General features: G+C 45.3%; 1 protein-coding gene across 2 annotated transcripts in view; it reads right to left on the reverse strand.

Annotated features, from left to right (window-relative positions):
- The window catches only part of LOC144768705 (microfibril-associated glycoprotein 4-like), a 676,294-nt gene extending 661,751 nt beyond the window's left edge, over positions 1–14,543 (reverse strand). Inside the window, exon 1 of one of the 2 annotated variants that reach the window (XM_078652571.1) lies at positions 14,430–14,543. In XM_078652571.1, the coding sequence (XP_078508697.1) occupies positions 14,430–14,435 (6 nt within the window). In that variant the 5' untranslated portion in view covers positions 14,436–14,543. The remainder of the gene's footprint in view (positions 1–14,429) is intronic. The other variant, XM_078652572.1, reaches the window with a different exon arrangement.
- Between the last annotated feature and the right edge of the window lie 372 nt (positions 14,544–14,915).

Consider the following 14,915-nt stretch of genomic DNA (forward strand, 5'->3'; position numbering starts at 1 on the left):
ACATGTCTGGCGGTGTCTATCAGACACCGCCAGGCATATTAGGATGTCAGCATTTCTATGCCTTTCCACGGCGGCATTTCCGCCGTGAAAAGGCATACGGACTTTTGTTTGGGGGCCCGTTGCGGGCCCCCAGGGGTGAAGGGGGCGTGGGGGGTGCACATGGGGGGTACCATCATTTGCGTGCACGAAGCGGCAGGCACCTCGAGGTGCCTGCCGCTTTGTGCATGCAAATGCACTGCTTTCATTTTTAACCTTGCGGCGGGTGCTGCTTGAAGCAGCACCCGCCGCAATGTTAAAAATACAGGAAGTGACCGCCAGGGTGGCGGTCACATCCTAATTGCACAGGAGGGACCGCCGCTGCCCCTGCGGACGGTCCCTCCTACTCTGGGGTAGCGGACGGACGCAGGTCCGTCCGCCATCCTAATCGACCCCTAAGTGTGCAGAAGTGGACACAACTAAAACTCAACTTGTGTATTACAAAACAGGAAAGAACACCAGAAGCGGAGTAGTCACCAGAACTGTACACAATGCTCTAGATGTGCCATCCAGAACTAGATACTCTATTCTGAGATATTAGGTGCTCACAAATGTAGACCGCTCTCCAGATCCGTCATTCACGACTGGGCACAGCACTTGAGACGCGGCCTCTAGATATGGATACAATACTCAAAATAAAATATCAAAAACTGGATAGAATGCGCAATCCGAACCTTAACCAGAAATGGGGTCATTTTTATAGAGAAACATGAATAGGCCAATTTTCTTCATATGGAATGCATTTGCTCTTAACGAACAGTTTGGAGGTTCAGGGCAGAAAAGTGCATTTTTAACAGGCTTTTTGCTTAAAGTGTGTCTCGGACACTTAATAATGCGCAGACATATGGGAGCGTTTTTGCTAGAATTACGTGCCCCTTATGCTAAGCTTTTAAGGATCCATTTCTTGCATGTGTAATATGACCAGATTTTGATATACAGAAACCCAAACATTTCACAACTAAAGAAGGACTACAATTGAGCGTCGATCAAAGGAACAGAATGACTTTATTGAAAGTACACATTGACATAGAAAACACCTAATATTAAGGCAATAAATTGGAAATTGAATGCCATTTTTACACACAGTATCATCTGTGCTACATAAATTACTTTCAAATATGGGGTGCTAACTAGTCCTCCTTTTGAAGGAAAAATAAACAAGCGCTTGCTAAGCCAATAGGTCTTGCCTTGGCCACCCACCTTTTTGCTTTGACAATTCTTGTTTTGTTTTACCATGTTTTTTACCTGAACTTTTTTGTTTAGGGACTAAACATCACTCATCAATCTAAAAGAGTTAGCTATATAATCAAAAATATTTTATGGGTCTCAAAAAGCACTCATTGACATATTAGTTCCTGGCACTCAAGGTAACAACATTGAGTAAGGTTGTACTTTGTTGTAAAAGTACACCATGCCAGATCTCACAGTAAAGTTAGACAATGGCCATACTGTATGCTGCAGTGGGCGGACGAAAGTGTGAATGACAGGATAGCAGACCAATGGAAGAAGAGGACTGGCTTAAAGCCCCTTTAAAGTATATAAGTAATTACATATACGTTTATTTAAATCAAACAGTCTTGGCTAATGCCAGATCTAAAAATTGGCTCCCTCTGTGGTAGTTAACTCTGTCTGAAAACCAGGATTTGTTAAATCTCCTGAAATTTGCTGGTGCAGATGGTGAAAATTTGATACTGTCCTTGCAGACCCTGGGCCCCTATTCACACAGTGCATGTGTGTGTCCTGGCCAAAGCACTTGAAAGGAGTGTGCATCAGTTCCCTTATCTGCGAATACTGGGAGAGCCTAGGGCCAATGCATAGTTTTTGAGATGCTGGACACTGATCCTTATTTATTTTCATCAGACTTTGACCAAGAGAAAGAGACAGAAAGGCAGAAGGGGAATAGAAAGGTAGGGAGACAGTGACAATGGGAAAAGATGGAGTGAAAAAGAGCCTGCAAGAATGAGATACAGGGACCAGAACTGTAGGGTTGTTGACAGGAGAGGCTTGAAGTGGAATCAAGAGCGGACCACCATGGTATTTGGCATCCCTGTCACTTATTTTTAAATTTTAATTTTACAAATGAGTTGGTTGTTTGTTTTGGCCCCAGACTGCCAGAACAGAAAACAAAGTTTACAAAACTACACATATACAATCTCCCAGAGAATGATAAAAAGCTGAACATTAAACATTTGCATTCAATTGTCACAGTGCCAGTGCTTAATTTGTCTAACAAATATGTGCCTGGAGCCTCTGAGAAGGTAATTGCAGTGTGCACCACCTATTGCTTCTACCAGTGCTGACAATTACAGTACTAACACTACTACCAATCACACGCAAACAAGTATGACAATTCGGACAACTGTTGTTGTGCTGATCTCTAAATTAGACAAACAGTGCTACCATCTGGCAGACCACCATAAGTGCTGGTGTTGACAATAAGGTGCCGGTGCAGAGCACTGGAAACTACCAGCTCAAATTAAGCACTGAACGGTGCGTACATATCAATAAGAAAACAAAAAGATGCAAACAGTGAACATTAGGGTTTAAAGGAGGATAATGCTCAGTTCCTACTCCTCATCTAAATGCTTTTAACAAAAGGGTTTTCTTTTTAAAACTGAGCAAGCGAATGCACACAAACTGACACTGTTTGTTTTAATAAATACTGAGCCTACGCCAAATGCATCTAAAATACACTTCCTAGTGCATCAGCTACATGTGAAGCATATATGATGGATTAAACCCAGATCAGTTGACTGGGGGTGAGTGATTGCAAAGTTCAACACTCCGTCCATCATCCCCCTTTGGTTTTGCTTTGTTCACCCTAAGTTGGCAGGGTATGCCCAGATGTGGGTCTCTTGCTGATGTCCGTCCTGATGGCAAGGTTGGGGAGCGTGTGGCCATGATTGTTCGCTCCAGCTTGCAATTTCAACTCCTTTCTTATTCCCCCCATACCCAATGTGGACTACCTAGTGGCCCGCTCACTTAATCTCTCAGTTCCCCTCACGGTTGTTCCTATGTATCGCCCTCCTCAAAACATGCCTCTGTTTGTGCCCATCCTTCAGGAACTCTTAGCCACTCTTGTGGTTAATAACTCTTCGGTCCTTCTCTTAGGCGATTTTAATTTTTGGCCAGGCGATCCTAAGGAGGACTTGTCCTCCAAAGATTTCTCGGCCACTCTTCGCTGCCTCAATTTTTCTCCTCACGTTTCTGCCCCTACACACGACCAGGGTCACATACTGGACCAAATTTGGTCAGCATGTTGTATGGTCCTTTCCCCTACCATTCTCCCCTGCACTTGGTCGGATCACTCTATTGTTTCTTTCTCTATTCACCTGGGCTCCACTGACAAACCCCCTTTACCTAAAAATATTCTCGCTCGCAGCTGGAATCAGGTCGATCTGAACTCTCTTTCGCTCGCCCTAGCTTCTTCCACCCCTGCTCTCTCTGATCTTCCTCTTGACTCTCAGGCTGAGGCGGTTAGAACCTGGCTATCCTCTTCCTGTGATCAGGTTGCCCCGCTTAGGAGGGTTAAGACCATTCGTCCCCATGACGCTCACAAATGGTTCAATACTGACCTAAAAGTTCTTAAGTTAGATCTTAGACGGTCTGAGCGTCAGTGGAGACGTAAATATTGTCCCACTCTTCGGGCCAAATATAAACTTCTCTCACATGAATACAAAAGAGCGATTCTCTCGGCCAAAACTAAATACTTTTCCGAGAAGGTCGCCCTTTCGGCTAACAAATCAAAGGAGATCTTTTCCCTAGTTCACAATTTAGCCTCTTCTGATCGCGCCAGCCCTAGCCCTGTCCCATCTCAGATCCTTTGCTCTTCACTCAATGACTATTTTATCGACAAGATCGTTAAGATCAAATCTAATATCCCCTCTGTATCTTTTCCTGGCCCGCCCTCTGTTGTTCCTTTGCCCTCTTCTTTTTTAGACCATTTCTCGCCTATATCTCTGGACTCATTCCATGCCTTACTCACCAAAGTTAAGTCCGGATCGCCGGTGGACTGTGCTCCTGCACGTATTCTTAGAACACTTTTCTCTAGCTGCCCAGCACCTCCTCTCTCCTTTCTTAATGCTTCCCTCACCCAGGGCTTAGTTCCTGCTTCCCTTAAATCAGCTATCGTCCTCCCTATTCTTAAAAAACCCGATCTGGACCCATCACTCCCTTCCAACTTTAGGCCTATTTCTCTTCTTCCCTATTTGGGCAAGATCCTCGAAAGTCATGTAACATCTTGCTTGTCCATCTATATCGAGGAGAACCATCTCTTGGCCTCTCCTCAGGCGGGCTTCCGCCCGGGTCACTCTACGGAGTCAGTGGTCCTTGCTGTGCTTGATGAGTTGAAGGGGAAAGCCGACTCCAATCTTCCCCAGGCTCTGGTCCTCCTCGATTTGTCCGCTGCGTTTGACACGGTCGACCACTCCATCCTTCTCGACCGTGTTGGCGCAGCGGGCATCCGGGGTTCTGCTCTTTCCTGGCTTGCGTCCTTTCTTAAGGGACGGTCTCAAGCAGTTCACCTTTCTGGTTTCTCGGCCCCTCCTCGCCCGGTCTCTTGTGGGGTTCCCCAAGGTTCCTCTCTTTCCCCTCTTCTCTTTAATCTCTATATCTACCCTCTCATCTTGTCCCTTCTCGATTTGGGGGTCTCTGTGTATAACTACGCAGACGACCTCCAGCTCGTTTTCGATCTTTCTTCTTCCTCTGACTCCCTTCCTAAACTTCGCTCTACTTTGGTCTTTATATCTGAGTGGATGAGTTTCAATCATTTGAAACTCAACCCGGACAAGACTGAGCTGGTTTTGACGGGCGGCCCTTCTAACCCCTGGTCTTCTTCTTTTTGGCCCCTCACTTTTGGCCCTCCCCCTGTACCTGTTGCTTCTGTTCGCACTTTGGGTATTAGGGTCAGTCAGGATCTTTCTATGCACGCACAAATCAGTTCTGTTGTCTCTTCTTGCTTCTTGTCTCTTCGTCTTATTCGAAAAATTTCCCGTTTCTTTTCTTCTGATGCCCTCAAAATTATTATTATGGCTTTTATCACTTCCCGGCCTGATTATGGAAATGGCCTGCACGTGGGCATTCCAGCCTACGAAACTCGTCGCCTACAGGCAATTCAAAATCAGGCTGCCCGGCTCATCCTCCATCTTCCTAAAATTTCTCACATCACTCCGGCGCTTAAATCCCTTCACTGGCTCCCTGTCCTCCAGAGATCCCTTTTTAAATTGGGCTGCCTAGTTTTCCGAGCCCAGGCCCGCTCTGCTCCTTTGTTTATCAGTTCCCTCATCTCTTCTCACGCCCCCACCCGCACTCTTCACTCCTCCACTCTCTCCCTTCTTCATCTCCCCCGCTTTCGCAAGACCAGAACGGGTGGCACCAGGTTCTCTGTTTTGGCCCCCCGTTTCTGGAACTGCCTCCCCCTGTCCATACGTTCTATTCCCATCTATTCCCACTTCCGTAAAGCCTTAAAAACCTTTCTATTCTTTCAGGCGTTCTCCTGTTAAATCTCAGTGGCCTCTTCTGTGATTTGTGGCTTTAAGTCCCTAGCGCCAGGAAGCCGCTTGGCCACAGTGCGCTTTATTAAATATTTTTTTCATTCATTCATTCATTCATTGCTCACTTTGCCACTGGATTCAAGCTAGCCTGGCTGATGACGACTGATTAGCCAGAAATCGGTCCCAGGATGCTTGTTTCCGGTCCAGGGAAGACATGGATTGGCAGTTTGGGCTGGACTGTCCCATGAGGCACAGGTTGAAACTAATTTGCATATGGCCATGTCTTAACTGGGGTGGCGGAGTGAGCTAAAGAATGATGATGGATTACACCCAGAGCAGTTGACTGGGGGTAAGTGCTTGCAATGTTCAACACTCCGTCCATCATCCCCCTTTGGTTTTGCTTTGTTCGCCCTAAGTTGGCATGGTATGCCCAGACGGTAAGCAGCCATGACAACGCGGGCTTTACCCCGTGCTGCCATTACGACGCTGCTTTTACAACGCAAGTCGTTACAACGACTTGCGCTGGAGGGTGCTGTTGGAAAAGGAATAGTTTAATTTTCTATTCCAACACCTTCCCTACTGTAACGTGGGCTGGAGTTGGAATAGAAAATTAAACTATTCCACTATCCAGTGCCTACAGCGCAAGTCGTTGTAATGACTTGCGTTGTAAAAGCAGCGTCGTAATGGCAGCACGGGGTAACCGCCCGCGTTGTCATGTCATACATCCTGCCCAGACGTGGGTCCCTTGCTCACTTTCCCACTGGATTCAAGCTAGCCTGGCTGATAATGGCTGATTAGCCAGACACCGGTCCCAAGATACTTGTTTCCGGTCCAGGGAAGACATGGCTTGGCAGTTTGGGCTGGACTGTTCCCATGAGGCACAGGGTCAGGCTGATTTGCATACGGCCAAGTCTGAACTGGGGTGGCGGAGTGAGCTAAAGAATGATGATGGATTAAACCCAGATCAGTTCACTGAAGGTGAGTGCTTCCAATGTTCAACACTCCGTCCATCATCCCCCTTTGCTTTTACATATATATTTGGGCCCGGATTTATTATGAATTTGCATTGGGGTGGTGTCACTTTTGTGGTGCAGCACCAACCCATAATCCTTTCTGGTATTTACCAAGCCACACAAAGCCATTTTGCGTGGTTTAGTAAATACAAAGTAACTCAACACAGTGCATAGTGCTGCCTTGTGTTACATTGCGTTTGTTAGGCATTATGAGTGGTGCATGGGTGTTACCATGCATCCACCAATACATTTTGTTGCAAACCCAGATTTATAAACACTTGTAAGCCTGGGTTTGCACCAAAATGTTGTGCCAACTCAACCGAGGCGCAATGAAGACAAATAGTTATATTTCTCCTTGTTACTTCCTCTTTCTGTGTGTGCTGCTTTGACTCTAAGGATTGTCTCTGTGCAGAAAGGTATTCCTTCCTTCACAAAAATAATCTTACCTATAGTGGAGACACCATTGCGCTAGGATGTAAGGGTGCCTGCATAAGCGATAGGCAGCACACTGTGCGCCAGCACTAGGAGCCAGCAGGAATGCTCCATATCTTTGTAAATATAGAGCATTTCTGCTCTCTCCCTTTCACGCAACTCCAAGTTCTCTTGCTGCACCGTGTTTTGTGGAATAATAGTAAATGTGCCCCTAAGAGACCAAAATGGAAGTAAATAAGCATCAACCATCAATGCAGGCTGCTGCCTGAAACATGGACACCTGAGAGCATAGTGTGTGGCCTCACCCGGGGCGTAGTTTCGGGTGGGGGGGTGTTTAAGGTATTGTATTGTATTGTAATTGTATTTATATAGCGCTTACTACCCCTGATGAGGCGTCAAAGTGCTTTTTCGGCGAGTAGTACGCTACTCCGGGACCCATAGAGGATTAGTGTTGAATTAGTATAGTGAAACATGCAAGTACATTTTAAGTGGTGGATAGGTTAGTCAGTTATTTGGATTTTGAATGATAGCAGAAGGATCGAGGAGGGAAAAGATTTGTATTTATATAGCGCTTGTTACCCCTGATGAGGTGTTGAAGCACGCTACTCCGGAAGCCCATAAAGGATTAGTAGTGAATTAGTATGGTGAAATATGAAAGTAATCTCAGTGGGGTATATTAGTCAGTTATTTGGAGTGAGGATAGCAGAGGGATAAAAGGGGAAAAAAGGTTTGCATTCATATAGCACTTGTTACCCATGATGGGGTGTTGAAGCACGCCACTCCGGAACCCAAAAAAGATTAGTGGTGAATTAGTATAGTTGAATATTGAATTTGAGAAGTGAACACTTTAGTCTATAAATTTTGATTGAAAAGGATAGTGGAGGGATAAAAGAGTGAAGGTTTTTTTGTTTTTAGGTCTTAGTAGTAGGAGGCGGCTTTTGGATGAGTACAAAGGAGTTTTAGAGGGGAGGAGTCAGAGGGAAGAGTTTAGAAAGGTTTGTTTTGGGGGATAGGTATAGTAGAAAGAGGTGTCAGATGATGCAAGGAGTGATAGAGTAGGAGAGAGTCAAGAAAGGGTTATTTTGGGGATTATAGAAGTGGTATGAGGTTTGGGATAAATGAGAGTGAATGTAGAGTATATATTGATAGATGTATAGGCTGAGAAATAGAGTAGTGAATTGGAAATTTTAAATTAGAAGAAATTGATAAATCTATAGATCCATAAGTATCTTAAGTTTGGGGATGTGGATGGTGTGGGCTGGGTATTGCTAAATGGAAAAATGGGCAGCATTTCTGGCCCTGGTCAGTCTCGAACAGGCTCAAACAGCCAGCTGCCCTTGTCCTCTCTGCCCTTAACAGGCTCAAACAGGCAGCTGCCCTTGTCCTCTCTGCCCATAACAGGCTCAAACAGGCAGCTGCCCTTGTCCTTGCCGCCCTTAGCCTCAACGCCCTAACCCTGGCCTTTTATAGCCCTAGTAATCAGGTGACCCCTTCAGCCAATGGGAACTCTAGCCCCAACACTATCCAATCACAACATTAGCCGTAAAAACTAGAACCAATAGGAGACCAGGACCTTACAGCCAATCTTAGCCTAGTCCAAGCACCCAATCAGTTCAAAAACCCTGATCTCTACGTCCAATAGAGGCCCTAGACCTACCAATAGTCCCAACCCAAGTCCAAGCAACCAATGGTACAGGAAGCTCTACTTCCAATAGAAAGCCTAACCCTACTCTTAGTCCCACAACTAGTCCAGCAACCAATCACACCAGAAGCCCTAATCGCTACTTCCAATTAAAGGTCTAACCCTAGCCCTAGTCCCACCCTATTCCAAACAACCAATAACATAGGAAGACCTAGTCCCTACTTCCAATAGAAATCCTAGCCCTAACCCTACAGTGATTGATTCACAGACCAATCCGAATCCTGAAATACCCAACCAATGAGGACACTAACCCTAATCCAATAGAAACAACAGATACAACCACCAATCAGTGTACACATGTACCAACCACTAGCAGACCATATAAGGTCCTGACGACCACAGACAAGGTTTGCTGGCCAGGGGTTGGAAGCTGCTTCTCCTGTTCAGAATCTCCTAGGAGACAGACAGGCTTGATCCACACTTTGGACTTCTGTAGATAGAGGCCTCACTAACTTGAAATCTAACAATACTGTTTGAATAAAACTTTACTCCCTCTCCTGGCCAAAAAATGAAGTGCACAGTCCCTAGTAAACACAATTTAAACAGCTCACAGAAGCACCCTCTGATGTAGAATATCCCTGTTGCGGGGGGGGGGCAGGGGGGCTGGTTTCACTGGCTTGTGAACACAAAATAGTGGCTGGGGGTGCACTGTTTTAAGATACGGGTCTTAGCACAGAGCCGAGGAGGAATTTGGAGGGAAAACTGAATTGTAAACAGGAATGAGAGGGATAAACTACAGAGTTTGGACTGCAAATCTCACAATTCAAAACGTTAAATCGAAGCAATCACGGGCAGGGTAAACCACAAGTTTAAAACACAAAACAGGTGATAAAATATGCAATCACAGGCAGGTTAAAACTACAATTTTAAACTGTAACAACCACAGGCAAAGACAGCAATCACAGAAAGGGAAAATCGTTTTTTTTAACAACTTTTGTTTTGGGGAAGAGACAGCACTAGTCTGTCTCCTTACCACTTCCTGGACTCTGCTCACTGCAATCTGGGGCACAGGAAGGCTGCAACTCACAACTCAAGCCAACAAACTCAAGTCCTTATGTGGTGAGTGCAAGCTTTCCAAAAGTCAACCTAAACAAAAACACTCATAACTCAAGGATTAATGCAGTGTATATCTTATGTATCCACAGTTTGTTCCTGTGGATAGACAAAAATTCCTGTCTATTAGTGTAATCAGTGGAATTCCATGTAACAAAATACCTGCCTACAGGCTTTAGCACAGTTTTATAACAAACTATCCATAAAAGCCTATTGCTTTAATGTACTCTTCACAATAAGTAGGTCAATCCTACTGGCCTGGTCATAGTTATCCTATTGAACCAATGAGCCTTTACCGCTTTAACATGGCATCATAAACAGTGCAATCACCATTCAAGGAGATGTACATTACTCAAGTTCCGGTGCAAACATGACCCTGTTGCTGTGACCAAAGATCCTCCATAAGAGGCAGCCAAATTGGAAGACCGGTGCACATTGTCAGAAGTCCTGGGTACCCCACATTCCTCACCCAGGCTGGAGCCACTAGGATGTGTTGGACCTGGTCTTTATCTTCTTGAGCAATCTGGACTGAAGTGGTATGGGAGAAAAGCCACGAGAGTCCCAAACCCCAATGTAAGCAAACAGCATCTCCTAGTGAGCACTGCCTTGGGAACTAGAGCACACATAATTCTTGACCGCGTGTTTTCTGCAGTGGCAAATACAGCTAGGGTTCTCCGCAATGCTGGAAGTTCACTCAAGTCATCTCAGAATGCAAATGCCAATCGCGACCAACTAGATATCACCAGCTGAGTTGGTCTGCTCTGACATTTAAAAATCCCATTAAGTGTTGGACAACTCGAGATATGCCCTGACCACCCAGCCACTTCCAAAGACGGAGCTTCCAAGCATAGAACCCATGACACTACTCTACCCAGTTTATTGCAATACCACACAGCAATCGTATGGTCTGTGAGTACCTATACTAGCTCTAGCTTAATCTTTGGAAGTAAAGCTTTTAAAGCCGAATGGATTGCTCGAAGCTCCAAAAGACGTATGTGAAATAAGAGTCCTCTGATCTGCATCTCACAGAGGACATCCCCAACGCAGTAATGGCACATCAGTCACAAAGGTCAGCTCTGGGAGGAGCAGGTCTGCCGCTGGGGCAATTGCAGTCAAGAAGTCCCAACTGCAGGTCTCTTGCAGTTTCCTCCGACACCCTAATTAAATCTAACATTTTCGTAGAATTGAGCGTACTGAGACTTCCGATTTCACTGCAGAGCCTTTGTGTCACCAGGCACAGTCCACAACCAGGATGCTAGAGGCCAGGAGATCTAGAAGTCTCAGAACTGCTAAACTGAGAAGCAAAAACATCAGGATCACAGACCAAATCTACTGGACTTGTTAAGGCGGATGTGTTACTCAACACCATGTCTAGATTAGTTCTTATGAAAGGCAGCCTCTGCGATGGAGTTAGATGTGACTTCAGCAGACTGATAGTAAAACCCATATATATTAACAAGTCGGCTGTCTGGAGATAGCTCACAACTGTTCGAGGTGAGAGCACCTTTAAGAGCCAGTTGTCGAGGTACTAAAGCAAGACTGATAGTCTAACGTCCGCAGATGGACTGTACCACCGCCATCACCTTTGTGGCACTAGTCAGCCCAAAGGGGAGCCAGAACCTAACTGAAAATGCTTCTGTCCCACATGAAAAAGCAGATAACCTCAGAATGCAGGATGACAATGTGATAATAAACAAGCCCAAGATCCTTCACTACCATCCAGTCACCTAGATGCAAGCCAGGTAGAACGTGACCCAGTGTGAGCATTTTGAACTTTACCTTTCTTAGAAAGAAGTTCAGGGGCCAAAGATCCAAAATTTGATCAAGTCCCCCATCCTTTTTCAGTATTAGAAAATACCAGGAGTAACAACTAGTCCCAATTTCTGAAACTGGAACTCTCCTTTGCTCCCTTTGCTGAGAGAGCCTTGACAAGTGGTCCTCTGGTACATGGTGTGGTGGTGGTAGCATGTCCAGAGGAAATGACTGGAAGGGTAGGAAATAACCTGGTAAAGCAATCTGGAACACCCACTGATCTCAAGTTATGATCCTCCATACCACGAGTTAATAGGGGATTCGACCTCCAACTGGGCAGGCATGCTGGATGAGGTGAGGTGAGGAATATGCAGGTAGAATTATCCATCAGAAAATGTGCTAAAAAATCAAGTGTCTACATCACTTCAGCAACAATTAATCACTTTCTAAAGAAAAGATTAATGAAATGTTATCAAAATTACCTGATGAAAATCTTTGCCACTGCTTTTACCACCGCCACTGAAGTCCACATGTGAGAATAGACAGCGAAGTAAATGCCTGTCTGCATCTAAATAAATAAATCCTTGCTTGGTAGTTGGCTTTGGGGCCCAGGAGACGGGTCTACTATGCTTGTGTTGGTTTTTCTTGTTTTCATTTCACTGAGAAATTTTAACTTCTCCATTTTTTGGATCGGTAACTTAAACATTTATGTAGTGACTGGTTTTCCCAAAAAGTTATAAATCTGCACCCATGGGAGTATTTATTAAATGGGTGCAAATGTACTACTTTTTGGAATTCACAAACTTTTGCAATACTAGGTTTGGAAAACTATTCTCTGGTTTACAGGCATACTTTTGGCAAATGCCCAAAAGGCGGTGTGAATGCTTGGAAATCGTTTAACCACTGGTAATTGATTGTGGTAGTATTCTAAATAGGTCTGGGTGAAATCTTATAATAAGATAGTGTAATTTTAGTAATCTCACATTACACATAATTACCAAAATTACGCTCATATGCCACTTTGCGTAATTATGCGCTATTCGCGTTACAAATTTACAGTGAATGGTGAAATTCACAACAAACATTTACAGTGAAAGCACAGGAACAACAGAACGTGAGTGGCATCCTCCAGCCAAAAATGTACATGACGTTCCATAAAATAAGGTGCGGCCGGCACGGGTAACAGCGGTGAGGCAGGGTGGGTAAGTCAACAGAAGACATGATTGGGGAAGTAAAATAAAAATAAATAAAATCACTTACCTTGCGCTCATCCTTATCGCCGATGCGGCAAGCACAAGGTAAGTGGTTCTATTCATTTTTTATTTTACTTTCCCTATCCCATCATCTGTTGACCGCCCCCCACCCACCCCTGCCCAGCCCACCGATGTTACCTGTGCCGGCTGCGCCTGCATAAAATATAGATCATAATGACGTATTTGCATGTCACATCATTTTGCTGTAATTCCATGTAATTATGCAAAAAGGAGTTCTGCAAAGTATGCACACCCCTAATTCTAACCCATTGTTTTTCGCCCTCTATGCCACTTTAGACAGAGGTCCAGTTAATGCAAAACAGTATTGGCCCTGTTCATTAAATGAACAGTCCTTTCCGAACCATGGTCATCCAAACCCTTCACCCTGTGGTACATCGCTTTTTGAGTTGGGAAATGTGAGATTCACACTCCTCCAATCCCACTGACCAGGCTACGCCCCTAGGACTCCCCCTGCCTGGCTTCAACTTGCTGTGTTGAATATAGGTAGGTAGGCAAGCCCGCAACTGTAGAAAAGAGAGTCGAAATAATTCGAGACTCGACTCCATAGGCAACACATAAACCAAGCCATTGCATTGAACCTTTGCCACCTACATTCCACAATAAACTTCATGTAAATATGCGGTGAAGACTTTAAAATGCTTAAGAATGTTTCTTTCAGTTAATGTGAGTTTCAGTTTAACACATCCGATTATATGACTGGATTGAGCGGAATTTATAATAGTTTCTAAATACAACAGCAATGTGGAAGAGAGGGACAGTGCCGCGCTGTTTTGGTTTGCAAGAGCCAGAGGTCTGGCACGAACATTGCTCTCATAAAGAAGCCACTCCACTTCTGGATTCTCGCTGCCAGAATATATTTTTGCGAGCTGTGTCTGCAAAACGACATTTTACAACTTTAAGACTCTCGGAACCGGCGCAAGGGTGCAACGTTCAGTTTCGAACAAAACATGTACACAAACGAAATACAAAACAATAAAGTGTTCAGGACCCTGCATTAATTTCCCCCCAACACTATAAGGAGCTCTCACTGAGCCCAAGACCTATGAATATCTGTGAAATATGAGAGACACTGGGGGAGGGGGGGGGGGTCATCACATTCTGCACATTTGCCTATTCACTGGCGCAGACCTCGTTGCAAACCCCCTTGTTCAGAGCTCGTAATAAGTACGTATGCCTATCATGACACCTGGCATGCACAGTGCTTAGAAGCTGCAAACCTGTGGCACTAAGAGCTGTGAAAATACTGCCACCTGCCATCCTCGGAGGCAAGCTAGCTGTAGAGAAACTTGATTGGCCAGCAAGGCTGGCGTCTGCTGCAGCTCAGATGTTACCCTAGTTCAGGAGGTTAATGCGCGTACTGCGGAGATTTATGTAATCAAGTGGCCACGGGTTTAAATCCCAGCCGAACGGCTCAGTTGGTTGTGCGCCTGCTGCTGCATAAGCCCGGCCCATATGTCAATGTTTAGATTTTCTTAATTAGGAAGGGCGGCTATGTACCTCCAGGGCAAACGGTTTGGAAACCCGTGGGACTGGCGGAGCGAGTCCTTCGCATGCCTGAGATTGCTGCAAAGAGGGCCCTTGAGTTCTGAATGGTCACACCCGTGTATTGTTAGTGCTCTGAGAGCAGTGACTCAGTGCTGTGTGAAAAGACGGACTGTTAAAGCCTGGGTCCTACCTGCATGGTTCTGCCTGCAGCGGGCCGGGTCCCCCTTCTGTTCTGGAGCGCTGTGCTCCCCTCCTGCGGGGGCAGCCGGTATATATCTGCCCAGACTCTGCTTGTAACCAGACACCCGGGGCTTCGGGCCAGCCAGCCGGTGATGTCTGCCAGGTTCTCTGCTCCCCACCAGGGAGGATTCAAGTGCGTATGTGTTTGGCGGAGAGTCGGCCTTTCTCTTGCATTTCATAAATAATAACTATTTTCATATAGGGCTTCGCTTGCTGCCTCAGTCCTCAGACCATGTGGTGCTGTACATAAGATTGTGCTTGTTTTAAACACATGTTTATAGTCATCTCCAGCGTTGCAGCTGCTGTTAGCAAGATGCGTCTCTGCAACAGGTGCACTAGCCTCATGTGCTTTCATTGATGAACTGTATCAGTACAATTCAAACAAGCATCTGCAATGCAATAGGTCTCGCATTTGCAAGAGTTTAAGCTATTGACA

Source organism: Lissotriton helveticus, chromosome 7 (genome assembly GCF_964261635.1).
Source record: "Lissotriton helveticus chromosome 7, aLisHel1.1, whole genome shotgun sequence".
NCBI lineage: Eukaryota > Metazoa > Chordata > Amphibia > Caudata > Salamandridae > Lissotriton > Lissotriton helveticus.